Source organism: Zonotrichia leucophrys, chromosome 19, assembly GCF_028769735.1.
Source record: "Zonotrichia leucophrys gambelii isolate GWCS_2022_RI chromosome 19, RI_Zleu_2.0, whole genome shotgun sequence".
Classification (NCBI taxonomy): Eukaryota; Metazoa; Chordata; class Aves; order Passeriformes; family Passerellidae; genus Zonotrichia; species Zonotrichia leucophrys.
In genome coordinates, this window is record NC_088188.1 from 703,764 (window position 1) to 720,797 (window position 17,034).

The 17,034-nt window shown below is 59.2% G+C and overlaps 3 protein-coding genes across 5 annotated transcripts in view; all 3 read right to left on the reverse strand.

Annotated features, from left to right (window-relative positions):
* MTMR4 (myotubularin related protein 4) overlaps positions 1-4,718 on the reverse strand; it is a 57,361-nt gene extending 52,643 nt beyond the window's left edge. The window contains exon 1 of one of the 3 annotated variants that reach the window (XM_064729128.1): positions 4,649-4,718. The gene's annotated coding sequence lies outside the window, so the exon portion shown is untranslated. Of the gene's footprint in view, positions 1-3,241; positions 3,264-4,024; positions 4,259-4,648 lie in introns of those variants that run through there. The other 2 variants (XM_064729129.1, XM_064729130.1) reach the window with 2 other exon arrangements.
* A 4,180-nt stretch (positions 4,719-8,898) lies between these two features.
* On the reverse strand, positions 8,899-11,875 carry ABHD11 (abhydrolase domain containing 11). Its single transcript, XM_064729510.1, has 6 exons — positions 11,764-11,875; positions 10,819-10,954; positions 10,549-10,722; positions 9,971-10,141; positions 9,693-9,874; positions 8,899-9,411 (listed from the first exon to the last, which is right to left on the reverse strand). The coding sequence occupies exons 1-6, from the start codon at positions 11,844-11,846 to the stop codon at positions 9,273-9,275; spliced, it is 885 nt and encodes a 294-aa protein (XP_064585580.1). The 5' UTR covers positions 11,847-11,875; the 3' UTR covers positions 8,899-9,272.
* Positions 11,876-12,932: 1,057 nt separating this feature from the next.
* CLDN3 (claudin 3) lies at positions 12,933-13,683 on the reverse strand. The gene has a single exon (XM_064729199.1). It carries the CDS (start codon positions 13,619-13,621, stop codon positions 12,977-12,979), a length of 645 nt encoding a protein of 214 aa, XP_064585269.1. The 5' UTR covers positions 13,622-13,683; the 3' UTR covers positions 12,933-12,976.
* Positions 13,684-17,034: the final 3,351 nt, after the last annotated feature.

Genomic DNA, 17,034 nt, shown 5'->3' on the forward strand with positions numbered 1-17,034 from the left:
CCATGTCCAAGCACGTTCTGAGAACAATTCCACAATTCCATTTTGCAGTGAAGAACTGGTCAAGTTGGAAAAGGAACAAGGACTCCACTTCCCAGCCAGTGCTGTTCTGACAGCATGAAATGGCAGAAAGCTGAGCTCCAGAGAATACCCCACTGCAATTCTGGGCTTAAGTTCAGCTACAAGACTTTGCCCCCGAGCAGATAAGTTGTGAGCCATGTCTGCCTCTGTCTCTGCTGCAGGCACAGGCTCCTCTGAAGCAGGGAGGAGCTGGCAGTGGTCAGCAGCCTCAGCAAGAGTCACCAGATTTGGCTCTTGCTCCATCTCAGACAGAGGTACCCAATATGTCTTCTGTACTTTCCCACCTATCTTATTTCTAGCAAACCCCATTCCCAAGGCTTAGGAAAACCACAATGCTAACTGCCATCCCCCCTGTCAATGCTGTGCCAATCTCTGTGGCAGGATCAGACCCACAGCCCTGCCAGAGACAGCGCAGTGTTTCTGTCCCCCAGGAAATAAAAGTTGGCAAAAGCAGAGCTCTGTCCTGCATGGCCGGGCCAGCCAACCATCCTGGGTGTGCAGTGCCTGGGATCAGCTCTATCTCACAGCTGCTGAGCAAACACTCCACCTAGAAGTGAAGCAACAGGATCCACGAGGGAAGGGAGATCAGGAATGCTCTCCACCACAGACTAAAGGGAATAAAGCGCCTAAAAAGCTCACAACATAAAAGGAAAGCTCTGAGGCCAGAAACTTGATACATGTTGAAACAGAATATACTGACACATAACTCTCCTCTCTTGGGATAGGCCCTGGGGCAGGCTTCTCCCTCTAGAAGAAGAAATTTGAGGGCATCTCCCAACTGAGAAAGAGCAATACAAAATAATAATTAACAGCAAAGGCCTTGCCGCTGTTAAAAGCGGGAACTGTCGGATTAGTTCTGCTGGGCTCTGTCCCACTGAAGTCACCTCTGTGTGGAAAGGCCCAGGCTGCTCCCAGAGCCACCACACACAGATCACTGCACAAGGACATTGCAAACACACCCCCTGAAAACCATCCCCACCCCGCTGGGAGAGGCAAACCAGGTATGTCAGAGCGACCAGAGGCTGCACAGCAAACCTCAGCATGTGTGTCAGAATGTCTCAGCAGCCCAGCATTGACTAAACTAGAGAGAAAGAGAAGAAAGTTGGAAATAGGTAAAGGGGAATGTGTGCAGCTCAAAGAGGACTCCAAGAGCTCAGACTTTGATACAAGGTGCCCCAGTAGCAGCACAGGCCTCCTGGAAGGAACACAGGCTCATTTCAAACACGATTCAGGCACTGACCATGTCTCAGATTCATTTCAGTTCACACTCCCAGAAAAGAGCCGGTTTCCAGAGCTGTGCCAGCACATCCAGCAGCACTGCTGCTGCCAGAGCCTCCCTGTCAGTCCCCCTCTGAGGCTCTGGCTGCAAGGCCACAGCACCTTGCACCAGGGCAGTTCCTTCCACGTGGGAATTGCCCATCTCAAGGGAAAGCATCCCCCTTTCCTTGGATTCGGCTCTGGGCCACAACGTGTGGATGCAGTTGTACTCACTGCTTTGGACAGAACAGGCACCAAACCACCCTGGAAAGTAGGCCTGAGCAGGCATTTGCTATTTATAAGCCAATCAGCTGATCTCTCCGGAGGGAAATCCTACCCTTTGGGGCTGTTGGGAGTGTGTGGAACTGCGGGAATGTCAGGGAGGAACAGGAGGGAAGCTGTTACACTGGCCCAGAGCGTGCTCCAAGTGAGCAGACAAAATTCCTCCCTGCTCCATCACAGCCCCAGCATCCTCCTGAAGAACAGGCAGTGATTATGAGCAGGGATTAAAGTGTTATGCTAATTTGCTAAGAGCAAAGTAATTTTTTAAATAGCTCTCATCTCCATTCATCATTATCTAAAAAGGGCCCTGATCTAGTTCTGCAAAGAGCGACAAGTCTCACAGCAAGAGACCACTAGAAATCCAAAAACACACAGGAAACTGGCTGGCTGGAGCTGCCTTGGAAGGGGAATGGTATGAGCTTTCATAACTCTTTGATAATTATTAATTCCTTGTGGGAGCATGTCCTGGAAAGTTGAGTATGATGTGCAAGTATGCAACACTGATTTCTTTCCTCCTGTTCACATTTCTCTCTCATAAAAATAACCTGGGTTAGATGACACTGCTGGATTTTCCTGTGAAACAATGCTCAGTCATTTCCAACACCACTGCACACACTCAGTGCAACCACACACACCACAAAACAATCTCAGTTCTCTCCACCCTCCTTTTTCCTCACCTACCAAAGTATTGCTGAGAACAACCCTCTCCCTCTGCTGACAGCAGCCTCTGAAACAAACTGGAGACAGCAAAGAGGGATGGAAATAGCTCAGTCTCAAACAGCACAGACTAAAACAACATCTCTTGGAGGAGAAGACCCAATTCCTAGAGCAATCCTCACCAACAGGGCAGACTGGAGTCCCCCAGGCCTGGCACCTCCTCCAGGTGAGCAGAGCCCAGCGAGACACGGGCACCAGGCTGAGGGAAGGCTGCTCACATCAGCGCTGTGCTCCCCAGCACTGGCACAACAGACACTTTGAGAAGCCCCATGTAAACAAAAAACAAAAGCAGGCCAGTGCATATTTGGCAGATTGAGATCACAATAAAAAGCCAGCACAGCAGCATTCTCCAAAGTCTCTGTGGCAAGATCTGTCCCTAAAGCTTCCCTTGATTTGGGTTTTGGGTTTGGTTTTTTTTCCTTTTAGCTTGTTACAACCAAATCTGACAGGTAAATGACACCATTGTTGAGACAGATGGGCTGGACCCTGCCACAAAACTCACAGCAGTGACACCTCTGAAGAAATTGTTCCAGTCAAGGCTCTCTCAAAAAAATTAAATAGCTGTCACAGCCAGATAAACAGATTCCTGAGAATGCAGCAAGAAAAGGGGAACTCAGATGTTCCTAGAAATGTATAAGTGAAACATTTACATTTATTTCCCAGTTTACTTAGATGTCCATCTTCCAGCAAACCCCCTTAAGGACAGCACAGCCACCTCACAGACCCCCAGGCAGAGCAGCCCCCAAACTCCTGGGACTGTGAGCCCAGCTGCTTTTATTAAAACAACGAAAAACATGGAGCCTCCATGTAAAAGCTGGCAGCCAATACAAAGTCATCATGACTTAGGGAAGTTTGTTCTCAGGCTTGCATCTCAATCACCTAAAGATTTTGGATTCCATGTACATACCCTGACCAGCCAGACTGAATTCCCAGTCTCCAGCCTCTGTTCTCCACAAGCAGATGCAGACTGGCCAGATCTTCTCTCAAGTTCTTGCTGGAGAATGCAGATGGAGCTCTCTCAGCACCACATAGCAGATTTTTCACCTTTATTCCCACCTCATACATATCCAAACTCTGTCCAGCTTTCCACCAGCTCTGAACTACACACAACCACAGCAGCTTTTGCACCAGCTTTTTTGTGGGAGCTGAGTTAACACTCCCTCTCCTCCTCCTCCTCAGTGAGGTACCAAAGACCACCTCCAGCCTAGCTCCCTGTGTTCAATGCATTCATGAACCCAGGCAAAAATTCCTGCTTCCCAGGACAGATCCCACTTCTCCCTCCCCCATTTCTCTGCTCCCATTTCAGACTCTTCCTGAAGAGTCTACTTCTTTGCTTTCTCTGGTAAAACATATGTGGTCTCCCCAAAGTCCAGTGCCAAACTAACCAGAAAAGTGTCAGATTCTCATTTCCCCTTTTTTGCTCAGCACTCTGAGTTGCTCATGCAGTTTCTCAGCTTTTACCTGTCAGCTTCCTTCAAGTCATTGCCAAAATCACCAACAGGATCTTTAGAGACAGTTAACATAACATGCCCAATAATGTCCTAGGACCCTCATTTTACCATGGATTATTTTGAGCTCATTCCACTTCAGTTAATTCAGCAGGAAACCCCAAAGGCATCACATTAGCTGTTTTAGGGAAAGCAATGTTTACAATACAGTTAGCTGAGGAGGTTCTAAATAATTGTCAAACCTGCATCACCATCTCCACACCAAACTTCAGCCAGCCACAGTTCCACACCAGCACAGAACCAGCACGGAGGGGAGGCACCTGCTCCGAACACGGCCGCGCGTGGCCTCCAGGGGGGCACCGAGCAAACCCCACCGCACGCGAAACAGAACCGGCTCCGTGCCGCTACTCCGGATCTCTGCGACACAAGAATCTCCCACCCGCAAGCACTGCCAGGCGGGCTCTGCACGGCCCCAGCGCGCGGGGACGGGAGAGGCGGGCGAGTCGCGCCCGCAGCCCCGGCCCGGGAAGGGCTCAGGCCCCGCGGCAGGGCCGGAGCGGGCAGGGCCGGCCCCAGCGGGAGCTCCGCGGCCCGTTCCTCGGTCTGACTGTGACCCCGCCTCCGCCCGCCGGCGGCACCACGGAAGCTCGGTGCAGCCCGGCCCGCCGGGCCAACGCCGCCACCTCAGCGCTGCTGCCACCGGGCGGTGCCGCCCCTCACGGACAGGCCCCGGGGAGGCCGCGCTCACCGGGCGGCGGGGAGAAGGAGCGGGGCCGCGGCGGGCGGCGGCCCGAGGAGCGGCGCTGGGCGCCCAGGGCGGCGGGAGGGGAGCGGGGGCGGAGAGTCCCGGGCAGCCCCGGCCTCACCTGTCCCGGCGGGTCCCGCCCGGCTCCGGCCGCGCCGCTCCCGCCTCTGCCGCGTGCAGCTCCCGCCCGGCCCCCCCCGCCGGCCCGGGCAGCCCGACCAATCAGCGCCCGGCACCGCCGGCGCCACCGACCAATCAGCAGAGAGAACGCGTCCCCGCCCAGCGCCACCAGCCGCCAGGCCACGCCCACCCACACTCCCGCCAGGCCTATCCCGTGACACGAGAGGGGGCGGTGCCCGCCGCCCGACGGCCAATGAGAAATCACAGCGCGTCCCGTCGCAGCCAATCGGCGGCCGCGCGGCGCCGCTCCTCTGACGGGGTGGGCGGGCGGCGGGAATGGGGGTGGCTGGGCCGGCGCGTCACGTGACCGCCCGCTGGCAGGGTCCCCCTCATCCCCCGCGGGCTGGCGGAGCCCTCAGTCCCTCGGTGCCAGGCAGCGTCCAGGGAACAGCATCGGTGCTTCGGCCGGAGGAGGCTGGCGCGGGGTCGCTGCCTCCGGGCCAGGCCTCGCGTTCTATGGAAGCCCCCGAATAGTCAAGAGATCGTGAAGTCTCCCTGCTCTATGGCCCCGCTCAGCCTCGGGCAGCGGCTCCTTCTCTCTGCCTGGCTGTGCTTCCCCCGGGGCTGGGTGGCCTCTGCCCCTCGCCTCGTCCCTGCGTTTCCCTATCTGTGTCGTTACTTGTGCCGTTCGCATCCCCGGCCTGCCTGCGGTCAGAGGGCAATCTCAGGCTTCCTCACATTCTGGGTTTTACCTTCCAGCATCCCGCGGGCTGCATCACAGAGCAGCTGAAACTGGAAGGGCCCTGTGGAGATCACCCAGCCCAACCCCGCTGCCGAGGCAGAGTCACCCAGGGCGGTGACAGGAACGCGTCTGGGTGCGTTTGGAATGTCTCCAGAGAGGGAGACCCCACGGCCTCACTGGGCACTGTTCCAGCGCTCCCAGCTGCCAGCACCAGCTCACCGGAGGCGGTGTCTCTCTGCAGCCTCCGGAAAGGAAGAGCTGAGCCCAGCCTCAGACGGGTCTGGAGGGTTTGGGGATGTGGACAAAGGGATGTTGGTCCTCGACAGAGAACAACCATCCCTGCCTGGTATCAGCTGTGAGTGGGGCTGTCCCGGGCCTGCCTCTGGGAGGTGCAGAGGCACCTCTGCCTCCTTGTCCTGCAGATGTTGAATCTTTGCAAATGCATTGCTTTGGGCAATTTCCCCGGGAAAAATGTGTGGGAAAAGGAGGAGGTGAGTGATGGCAGGAAAAGCCTCTGGGCTGGAGAATGAAGAAGGGAGCAGCACCCTGGCTTGGCAATAGGGCGAGGGGAGCAGGTAGAGAGGTGATAGGGAGGAGGCAGCACCTGGAGGGAGCTAGCTTGTGGGGCAGATGGTGCCATCCTGAAGACGAGCTGCTCCAGAATGTGCAGAAAGAGTTTGTGGAACATGTGAGCCACCCACTGATCTGTTGGATGCTGGACAACTGCTGACCCAAGGGGTTCTGAGCCTCGGTCAGGTGGAAGAGGTTCAGGATCAATGCAAGATGCACGTGGATAAGGCTTGGCTCTTCAAACACTGTGCTCCAGAAAGGGCACCAAGGCCAGCCAGATTGTCAGTGACAGCCTCAGGATGCTGGAGCAGCTGGGTGTGAGCTGACTCAGGTGAGAGATGAAGGGCTGTGGTGTGCTCCTGGCCAGAGCCTCCAGTGGGATGCGGGAGCAGCCCTGGGGAGTGCCTGAGGCTCAAAGGCAAGGGGCAGTCGGGTATCACAGCCCTGAGACCCCTGTGCCACCCTGTGATGACAGAGCTCTTGGGGGTGGCTGTCCTCCCTGGGCCTGAACAGGATCCCCCAAGGGGCCCTGCCCTGCATCAGCCCCTCTTGCTGCAGGCACTTCCCAGTGTAACTGAGGGGCTTTCTGCTTGCAGGCCCTTCTGCTGTGCCTTTCCTAACACTGAGGTGCCCCCTTAGCCCCCGCTGGCACCCAGGGCCAGCACTGGATCCAGCAGTACCCCCTGAGTACTGCGGCATCAGGGACTGAAGGAGCCCACATGCTGTGGGCAGAGCAGGTGAGAGGAGGGCTGGAGCACAGCCCAGCCCCCTGATGGAGCAGGCATGGCTGAGGGGAGTCAGGGGTCTGCCGACCAAGGAGCAGGGCAGGAGATCACGGAATAAATGAGACTGGAAAAGACCTTGGAGGTCATTGATTCCAGCCTTTCCTGCAGGGAGCCCCACGAGCAGGGCAGGCCGCAGTTCAGGACACCCGCAGGTCCCTGCAGCAGCACCAGGGCCAGGGCTCTGTGACCGCCGTCCCTGCAGGCGGGACTCCCACCCCTCCCCGGCTCTGCTGCTCTCCCTCTCCTGCCAATTCCATCTCCCCCGCGAACCATTGCGGTGCAAATTGGCTTCTCCTGCTGGGTCTCAGATGGCTCCAGGCCATCATGGCTGCTGGGAGAATAGGAAAGCAGAAGCTTGAAGAAAATACTCACATCACTTGTGTCTTCCCTAGGATGCCCTGTCCTTTCTCCATGCTGTTGGCCAGATGGGCCAAATAGAATGATCTGGGAGAAGGTGCCCTAGTGTCCCGGTCTGGCACCCAGCATTAGTCACTGTTGCAGTGAGGGACGCCAGTGAAGTCACACTGGACATCTGTCACCCCAGATCCCGTGTCCCTCAGGTCACCAACAGGCTCTATTTCTACCCAATGCCTGACAGAGCAGTTTTGAAGCCATGCCTGCAACAGTCACATAGAGGTCTTCCTAAAGGTGGCGTTTGTGGTTCAGCTGTGCCAAGGATCAGACATCCTGCTTGGAGCAGAGCTCAGCCAGAACACGTCTGTTCTTGGCAGGCTCCTTGGGAGCAGGCTGTCAGCAAGAGCTCTGGTTTTGCATCTCTGGAGGCATCAGCAGCCTGACACTCGGCAGGCACAGACCCAGTGAGCTGGTGCAGCCCATGGCATCCCTGTGCCACCAGACAGATGCCTGGACGTGCCCCTGGGATATCTCTTGAATTCCCTGTACCCTTCCCATGCAGGAACAGAGCTGCTCTCATTTCTCCCTGCTGTCTCTCTCACCCCAGGTCCAACAAAGCTTCCCTATGCTCCCTCAGCAGAAGCCATCACAAGGATGAACTGCAATATAGCTCTGCCTCTAGAAAGCTCTACCTCTGCTCAGGCCACTGATCTCCTGCCATGGTGGGACTCTTCACCTTGCACCTTGTAGCTGCCTTCTGTCTTTGCCCCAAACCTGGTACCTGGCCAGCAGGAAAGAGTGGGGAGAAATCCCCCACAGATCCTGGGCTCCAGAGTTTGTGCCTTAGTCCAAAGGTCTTGTGTGCTGATAGCTGGGGCCAGACCCCACCCCCAGCTGGCTGGTGGCACCCAAGGACCTCATTTCAGTAGCTTGTGACTCTGGAGCTTATTGGTCTGACATTCTTCACAGGAAAAAAGTAATACATAAAATTGTTTGAATTTAAGAGTAATATAGTAGAAAACTCAAAGCCAATGCAGCCCAGCTCTGGAGAGGAGAGGGAGAGGGACAAGAACAGCTCTGCAGAAACACAGCAAATCTCCAAAGCAGTCCCTGGTGTCTGCTCTGCTAGGCAACTACAGCCAGACCTGGAGTAAAGCATCCTCAGTCTTCTGCCCTCCCTCCCTTTTGGGGCCTCCAAACAAGCCCAAATTAAGCAGACTCATCCCAGGGAGCAGCAGACACCTGGCTCTGGAGCAGCAGAAGCAGAGATGGTTAGTGTGTCTCTCTGCTTCGCACACAGAGTGTGTCTCCAGTTGTGACAGAGGTGATTTGTCACCCCCATGGTCACTTCTGCCCTGTCCCTGGCTTTACCAGTTGTCCAATAAAGGGATTTTTGCAGCAGAAACCCTGCTCCTCTGCCTCCAGCCCACGGTGGGTGGGGGTGTTACGCTGCCTCAGGGGGATGCACAGCAGGTGGGAGGGGAGAAATTGTCGGGAGCACAGGGATGAGGCAACACCTGCCTTTGGGACAGCCTGGGCAAACTGCTCCTTGCTCAGGAGGCAGATTCCCTCCCTCCCCAATCCTCACACTCCCCCAGGCATAGAGCAAAGTTGCAATTTCCCCTGGAAGCCAAGAAAGATCTTCAAGCCTGTGTCTCATGTGCACTGCTCCCACAGCTTGTCCCATTAGGGCCCAGTCCAGCTGTCAAATCCCACCAGCATCCCTGCTGCCAACTGAGAACCCCCTCCTATGCCCCCCACACATGCCCTGCCCACCACGGCCACATCCAACCCCTGCTCTGCCTTGGCATGGATTCAGCTTTATTGCACATTCTGCACAGTCACAGCCAGATCCATGGGAGGGTCTGGCAGCAGGAAAACAAGAGGGCTCTCCTGCCCCTCTGTGTGCCTGACACCTCTGTGCAGGCAGACAGTGTCCTGAGCCCCTGGTACCCCATCTCCCTGAGAGGTGGCAGGAGATCTCAGCAGGATGCAGGCGCCTCTCTGCTCTGGCTGCAGGAGAAACAGGATGGGAGAAGGTCTTGCAGGCAGGATCAGACTGCAGTGAGGGCAGCCAGTCCCAGCTGAGCCCATCCTCAGAGCCCGAGCCCTGCATCACTGTCCAGAGCTCCTCAGGACCCACATGGTCCTTGCACAAACCCTGGTTCCCAGTGCTACAGCTGTGGCAGGAAATTGAGGACAGCAGTGATGAATTCTTCAAATTTATCCTGATGGACTATGTGGCCTGCACCTTTAATGTACTGGATCTCTGCCTTGGGGAAGAGACGTTCGATCTCTGGGTAGTCTCTGGAGCTGCAGGACAAGGGAACATGCCATGATCAGAGGTCCCTCTTGGTGTCTTCCCTCACCCTCCCCAAGCAGAGGATGATCCCAGATATGACTCCTTTCCTGCTGGGAAAGCCCAGGAGGCCCCCAGGTTCCCCCTCGCTCCAGTGTGTCGGTGTCACTGGCTGCTGGAGGAACAGCCCTTGCTCAGGACCTTCCTCATCCCACGGGCTCCTCCCACTCTTGGCAGCTGCAAAGAGCACAAAAGGTCAAACCACAGACCTGGAACTGCTTCTATCCAGTCTCACCTGATATAGGGCGAGTCAGACCCTCCCAAGAAGAGTGCAGGACCAGGATATGGCTTTTGGAACACAGGGAAGTTCATGAGATCTGTCAGGTGCCGGGAAATGGCCTCCAGGTTCACCCGCCACACGTAGCAGCCCTCCACCTCCACCAGGTTGGTGAGGAGGAACTGTCTCAGCTGTGGGAGCTGCCATGGAAGGGGATCATGTACTCTTCAGTAAGAGCAACAAAACAGGATGTCCTGGCACCCTCCATCCTCCCCATCTCCCACAGGATGTCCTACCTTGACCACGGGCTGCAGCTGGTCGTCGGCCAGCTGGCGTGCTGCCGAGCGGGACAGCCCCGCCGGGACCTTCACCTCCTTCATGGCCGAGATGTAGGCAGAGAACTCGGACACGGGGGCGGTGGGGCCAGGACCAACGTCTACGGAGATGAGGCGCTCCACCAGGTCTGGCTGGAGACACAAGCAGGGGAGGTCAGATGCCATGATCTTCCAAGATCTCCCCAATGAGAGCAGGCACAGAGCTCCACTCCCAGTCAGATTCCCTGGAGGCTCTTTGCTCCCTCCTGTCTCAGTAGAGACCTCCATGTGCCCTTCCCAGAGTTGTCCTCAGCACAGATCTCCAAGCTTCCTCACAATCAGTGCTGGAGGCACAGGGCAAGCATGGGCTGGTGGACATAGATTTGCTCCTGCTCCTGCAGCCTGGCTTACACCACCCCCCCTAAAACAGACAAGTCTCTGTGGAGCTGGGGACAAAGCCGGCCCTGGTGAACAGTCTCAGAAGGTGCTGAGGGCCTTCCTACAGCTCCCCCTGGAACTTCCTGAGCCTGTGACCCACTCCCAGCCCCGTGCCTGCTGACCCGCTGCAAGGCCAGCGTCATGGCTGTCTTGCCCCCCATGCTGTGTCCCACGAGGATGCACTTGGTGATGCCCAGGCGGCTCAGGAGGTGCTGCACGTCCAGGCTCATCGCTTCATACGTCATCATGGGGCTGTGGGGGCTGCTGCCGTGGTTCCGGGCGTCCACTGTCAGCACCTGCCTGGGCAGAGCAGCGTGTCACCCCAGGCACTGCCCAACATGACCCTGACCCATCCCTGTGTGCTGCGCCTCCCCCCACGCCCTGCGTCTCACCTTGCCGCTACCACGGCGTGCCAGTGTCTTGGCCACTGTCTGGAAGTTGCTGTGGCTACCAAAGAGCCCGTGGAGCAGGACGAGGGGTGGCCGATCCCTGCGACCTTCCACCTCCACGTGGGTCAGGGGCACTGCACTGCAGGGAGACAGGAATGGGGCATGGCCAGAGGTGCAGGGGGGAAGTGAACTTGGCCCTCTGCCCAGCCCTGGGGAGGCACATTTGGAGTGTTGTGTCAAGCCCTGGGCTTCTCAGGAAAAGGGAGACAGAGCTCCTGGAGTGGGGCCAGCTCAGGCTGGGAGGATGAGGAGGGCCTGGAGCATCTCTGTGCCCAGCAAAGGCTGAGGGAGCTGTGGCTGCTCAGGCTGGAGAGGAGCCCCAGCTGAGAGGGGCCCTCAGGCCTGGCTGTCCCTGTGTGCAGGGAGGGGCAGAGCAGGGCCCAGGCTCTGCTCCAGGCCCAGCAGTGGCACCAGAGCCACGGGCAGGGCCTGAGCCCAGCACTGCCCCTGCCCAGGAGGCACAACTTGTGCCCTGGGCAGTGCCCAGCCCTGAGCAGGCTGCCCAGGGAGGGGCTGGAGTCTCCCTCAGCACTGGGGATCCTGCAGAGCCCTGTGCACACAATGCTGTGCCCTTGCTCTGGGATGGCCCTGCCTGAGCACGGAGGTGCCACCAGGGACCCTCTGAGCCCTGCCCAGCCGGGCCCGCTGGGACTGAGAGCGCGGTCAGGGCTGGGCCAAGGGCAGGCAGGGAAGGGGACGTGACGGAGGCGTGGCCAAATCCGTCCACCACCCGTGTGGAGCACCTAGGAGCAAGGGGCGTGGTTTGAGGGAGGCGTGGCCAGATCCCTTGTGGCGGCCACGCCCCTGCTCGCGGGATCCCCCCTCGGGACCCTTCCCGGGACCGCTCCCGCCGCCCCCGTCCCGCCCCGCGCGCAGCCGGGCCCTTACGTGGCCACGGAGCGGGCGGCAGCGGCGGCGGGCTGCGGGCGGGGCGGCGGGGCGGGGACGCGGAGCAGCCGGCGGAGCATCATGGCGGCGGCAGCGACGGCGGCGCGCGGGCCGTGACGCGACGTGCTCGAGTCGCCCCGCCCCGCCGGCGGCGGGCGCCCCCTCGCGGCAGGACGGAGGCAGCGCGCGCACGGGGAGGCTCACGGCGGGGCCGCTCCCGCTGCTGCTCCCGCGGGCCCCGGAGCGGGCAGCGGGCACAGGGACTGGGGCTCGGGGAAAGTGAGCTGGGCGGGGCGGCTCCCTGCGGGCGGCGGGGGTTCCGCACGGCCCTTCTGCCCGCTGTCGCCCGTAGGCACAGCGGGACCGGCGGGCTCGGTCCCGCACTCACCGCCCCCGGCCTCGCTTTCCCCAGGACCGGCCCCGCGCTCCTGCGGCGGCTCCTGCCCCTTTGTCCCTGGCCGCTGGAGCGTGGCGGCGGGCGGGAGGGAGCGGCCGAACAGGGCGGCCTCGCCCCAGCGCGGCTCCCGGGCGAGGGAAGCGCTTCGCGGCCCCCCCGGCGGCCCCAGACTTTGGACTGCGGGCAGGGAGTGTCCCTGCGGCATCCAGCGGCTCCTCCGCTGCTTCCCGCCCCGACCGTTCCCGGAGAGCTGCCCCTGGAATGCGCGGGGACAACGGGTCTCCACGCCGAGCAGGGGCGCCCGGCGCGCTCGGCTGAGCCCTCTGTCCCCAGCCCGGTGCCGCTCGGGTGCCGCCGTAGCAGGTGCCTTGGGGGGCTGGGCCGCCGTGTTCCCCCTCCCCGTGCCCACCTCGATCGTGCCGCACACGTCAAGGACACTCGGGTAGCAAAACAGGACACGTTTATTGACAAATGTAACCGGTACAGACCACGCGTAACAGGGACAGACGGTGCCGGGCCAGCAGCGATGGGGGGACACAGCAGGGGGCCCCGTCCCTGTCCCGTCCTCATCCCGCCCCACCGGCATGGCAGGACCTCGCCGAGTGCCGCTTCTCCCGCCGACCCGAAACTGCCTCGTGTTTAACCGAAACTGTCTCTATTTACACAGCCCGGCCCTGACCCCGCACCCGTCCCCTCCTTCGCGCCTCCCCCCGCCCCGGCGCTGCCGCCCCCGGGCCCCACGGAGGGCAATGAGGGTCCCAGGGTGGGTGGGTGGGGTGGGGGATATCGAGGGGGGCCGGGGGACCCTGGGGGGGCTCAGACATAGTTCCTCTTGTCGTAGCTGGTGACGGCGGAGCGTGGGGCGGAGTAGGCCACCTTGCTTGTGGGGTACCTGTCGTCTTTGGGGGGGCAGGAGCAGCAGAGCAGGCCCCCCCCCAGCAGCAGGAGTGCGGAGGCCGCCCAGCCCACGTAGAGCGAGGTGCCCAGCTCCCGCTTCTGCGCTTCGATCACCAGCGGGTTGTAGAAATCCCGGATGATGGTGTTGGCCGACCAGCAGACAGGGATGAGGGTCAAGACGCCAGAGAGGAGGAAGATGACGCCGGAGACGATGGTGATCTTGGCTTTGGTGCTCTCGTCCTCCACGCAGCGGGTGCACTGGGCGCCCACGATGGCCACCATTAAGCCCAGCACGGCCAAGATGATGGCCACCACCAGCAGGGCGCGGGCGGCTTGCAGGTCCTGAGGGAGCGCCAGCATGGAGTCGTAGACCTTGCACTGCATCTGCCCCGTGCTCTGCACCACACAGTTCATCCACAGCCCTTCCCAGATGATCTGGGCCGTCACGATGTTGTTGCCGATGAAGGCCGACACCTTCCACATGGGCAACGCGCAGCAGATGATGCTGCACAACCAACCCAGCACCGACAAGGCCACGCCGCCGATCTCCAGCCCCATCGACATGGTGGACGGTTCAGTGACGCGCTCCAGGCGATGGCAGAGAAGAACCCACGGACCGAGACCGTCGCCACCACCCGCCGCCGCTCGCAGCTGGGGGATCAGCTTACACCTGTGCGCAGTGCTATTTATATGGGCTGGCCCCGGGGTGGGGTTTCTGTGCTGGCTGCTGGACGCTCCTCTCTGCTCCTCCGTCACCGTCACCTGTGTCCCACACCCTCCCCTTTGTTTGCAGAGATGGCGCCGGGTAACCAGAGAAGGGCGGGAGGAGGAGAAATGCCACCTGCCACGGCCATCGCCTGGTTTCGGCCGATGGGTATCAGGAAGCACTAGCAGCGCGCTCATTCCCACCAAACCCCTTCTGTGAACCTGGAAATCCCTAGGGTTCACCTTTCCCCCACGGAGGAAATGTGGCAGGTCAGGGTTTGATTTCTGTAGTGTTGTCAGTGCTCATGTTTAACTGGGGTTCGGTGAGCGTTGGGCACCTTTGCATCACCGTGCAAAGTGCAACCCCTCCGCCATGCCGTGAGTTTGTGTCACCATTCCAGGGGACCTGTGGGTGCTCCTGGCCCTGCAGGAACCCCTTCAGCCTGGCCCCTCCTGTTCCCACCCTGCTGGGCCAGGAGCACAGTCAGAGATCCTCTGACTGACTGATAAATATCTTTACTCATCCTGCACAAGTCTTGTGACCTTGAAGGAAGCAGATAATGCACGTAACCACCCCAGCAGCATCACCCTGACAACCTGAGCTGGCACTCGGCAAAGGGAAAAATATCCCAAGGCATGAGCAATCCCTTCAGACCTGGCAGCAACAGCCCCATGGCTGTGAGGTGCATGTTTCCCCCCCAGCCTTGCATGCTGGGGGTAGTGCCAGTGCTTCCAATCCCCCTCCCCCAGGAATGTGATTGCTGGACACAGGCTTGCTCCTACCTGTTCCCTGCCTGCTCCAAAAATCTCCTCTACAACTTATTAACTACTCAAGAGCGCAGTGGGATGCTGGCAGCTGGCGCCGTGCAGTTGGGATGGGGGGGGAGCCCTGCAATGCCTGGCTGTGCCCCACAGTGCCCTGATATCCCACAGCCAGAGGGCTTGGGGTTGGGTGCCCCCAGAGCATCCCAACGCCCCATAGCCAGAGGGGTGTATGTGGGTGCCACACAGCGCTCTGATACCCAGTATCTGGTGGGTCACCTTCTATTGCCCTGCAGCACCCTGAACCCCACATCCAGTGGGGTCACCCCACAGCACCCTGATACCCAATATGTATCTGGGTCAGCTGTTGTCACCCCATGTCACCCCAGCACCCCATATCCACCCACCCTGACCTCCAGCCCCCTGCAGCACCCCATGTCTGACCTCCACCACACTGTGACACCCCAATACCCCCATATCCAGCCTCTGCCAACCCACAACATCCCAAAAATATCCTGTACTTGGCTGGGTGAGCTTGTGCCGCCCCAGTGTACTGTGATCACCCCCTCGAGGACAGCAAAAATCCCCACAGCCAGCCGGGGGTACCCAGGGCAGACCCAGCCCGTGCAAGCAGCCCCCAGGGTTCTGTGCCCCTGCTGGGGCGCTGGGGGTCCCGGCCCTCGGGCTGGGTGTGCACGGTGCCGTGCTGCCACAGGGCCGGGCTGCCAGCGGCCAGCACAGGGGGCCGGGCTGCCCAGGGGCCCACGGGTGCAGGCAGGGAGTGCCCACAGCCACGGGTGGGGGAGTGCACACACGGCAGCTGAACACACACAGACAGGTACAGGCACACAGATACAGGCACACAGACACACAGACAGGTACAGACACACACAGACACACTGACAGGTACAGACACACAGACAGACACACACTGACGGGGACAGACACACACAGACACAGGTACAGGCACACAGACAGACACACACAGACAGACACACAGACAGGTACAGACACACACAGACAGACACACAGACAGACACAGGTACAGAGACACACACAGACACACAGACAGGTACAGACACACACAGACACAGACAGGTACAGACAGACAGACAGACAGGTACAGATGCACAGACACAGACAGGTACAGACACACACAGACACACAGACAGACACACAGGTACAGACACACAAACACACAGCTACAGGCAACCCCCCCCCACATACACACACACATTCAGACACACACACATACACACACACAGGTGCAGGCACACACACACACGCACAGACACACAGACACACACAGACACAAACACACACACACACACACACATACACACACCACGAACACACAGGTGCAGGCACACACACACATACACAAACACACACACACACACACATACACACACCACGAACACACAGGTGCAGGCACACACACACACAGACACACACACAGGTGCAGGCACACACACACACACACACACACACACACACACACACACACACACACACACACACACACACACACACAGGTACAGGCACACACACACACAGACACACACAGACACACACACAGACACACACGACACACATACACACACAAACACACACACACACTACACACACACAACACAGGTGCAGGCACACACACACACAGACACACACAGACACACATACACACACACACACACACACACACACACACACACACACACACAGGTGCAGGCACACACACACATACACACACAGACACACACACAGGTGCAGGCACACACACACACAGACACACACAGGTGCAGGCACACACACACACACACACACACGCACACACCCCCTCTGCTGGCAGCAGCGCCCCGGCATGCAGCTGCGCACAGAAACACATGGACACATAGACACACAGACACACAGCGACAGACTCGGACACACAGACACATGGAGACAGACAGACACACGGACAGATTCACAGACACACAGACTCACAGACACGTAGATTCAGACACACAGACGCAGACTCCCAGACAGACTCAGACTCACACAGCCAGACACTGACACAGAAGCAGAGGTGAACAGGCAGTGGTACAGGTGCACTCACACACACCCTCCCCCAGTGCACATGAGGCTGTGGGCAGGGGTTCCCCTGGCAGGGCTCTGGGCCAGGAGGGGACCCCAGGCAGGGCTGGGGTATAAGGAAGGGGAGTTGGCACCCCAGACAGGGCTGTGGGGCACAGAAGTAGGGGCAGGGCTATACCCCCAAGTCTGTGGAACAATGGGAATACTCAATAGCAGGGCATGGGGCAGGGAAGATAACCCACATAGGAGAGAGGGATACCTCTGGATAGGGATATGGGACAGGGAAGATATTCTAGGTAGGGCTGTGGGGCAGGGGAAGAGTGGGATACTCAAGGCAGGTGTATGGGATAGGAGCTACTGGGGCAGAGCTGGGGTGGGACAGGGCAGTGAAACACCACAGCCCCCGAGCCTGCAATCAGAGCCCCACACGCGGCGTC

Excerpts from the sequence above, each read along its gene's own strand:
- CLDN3 (XM_064729199.1), bottom strand. The coding sequence starts at position 13,621 with ATGTCGATGGGGCTGGAGATCGGCGGCGTGGCCTTGTCGGTGCTGGGT.
- ABHD11 (XM_064729510.1), bottom strand. The coding sequence starts at position 11,846 with ATGATGCTCCGCCGGCTGCTCCGCGTCCCCGCCCCGCCGCCCCGCCCG. Across the intron at positions 10,723-10,818 it reads CACGCCGTGGTAGCGGCAAG|GTGCTGACAGTGGACGCCCG; the intron begins GTGAGACGCAGG and ends CTGCCCAGGCAG. Across the intron at positions 9,875-9,970 it reads AGCTGCAGCCCGTGGTCAAG|CTCCCACAGCTGAGACAGTT; the intron begins GTAGGACATCCT and ends CTTCCATGGCAG.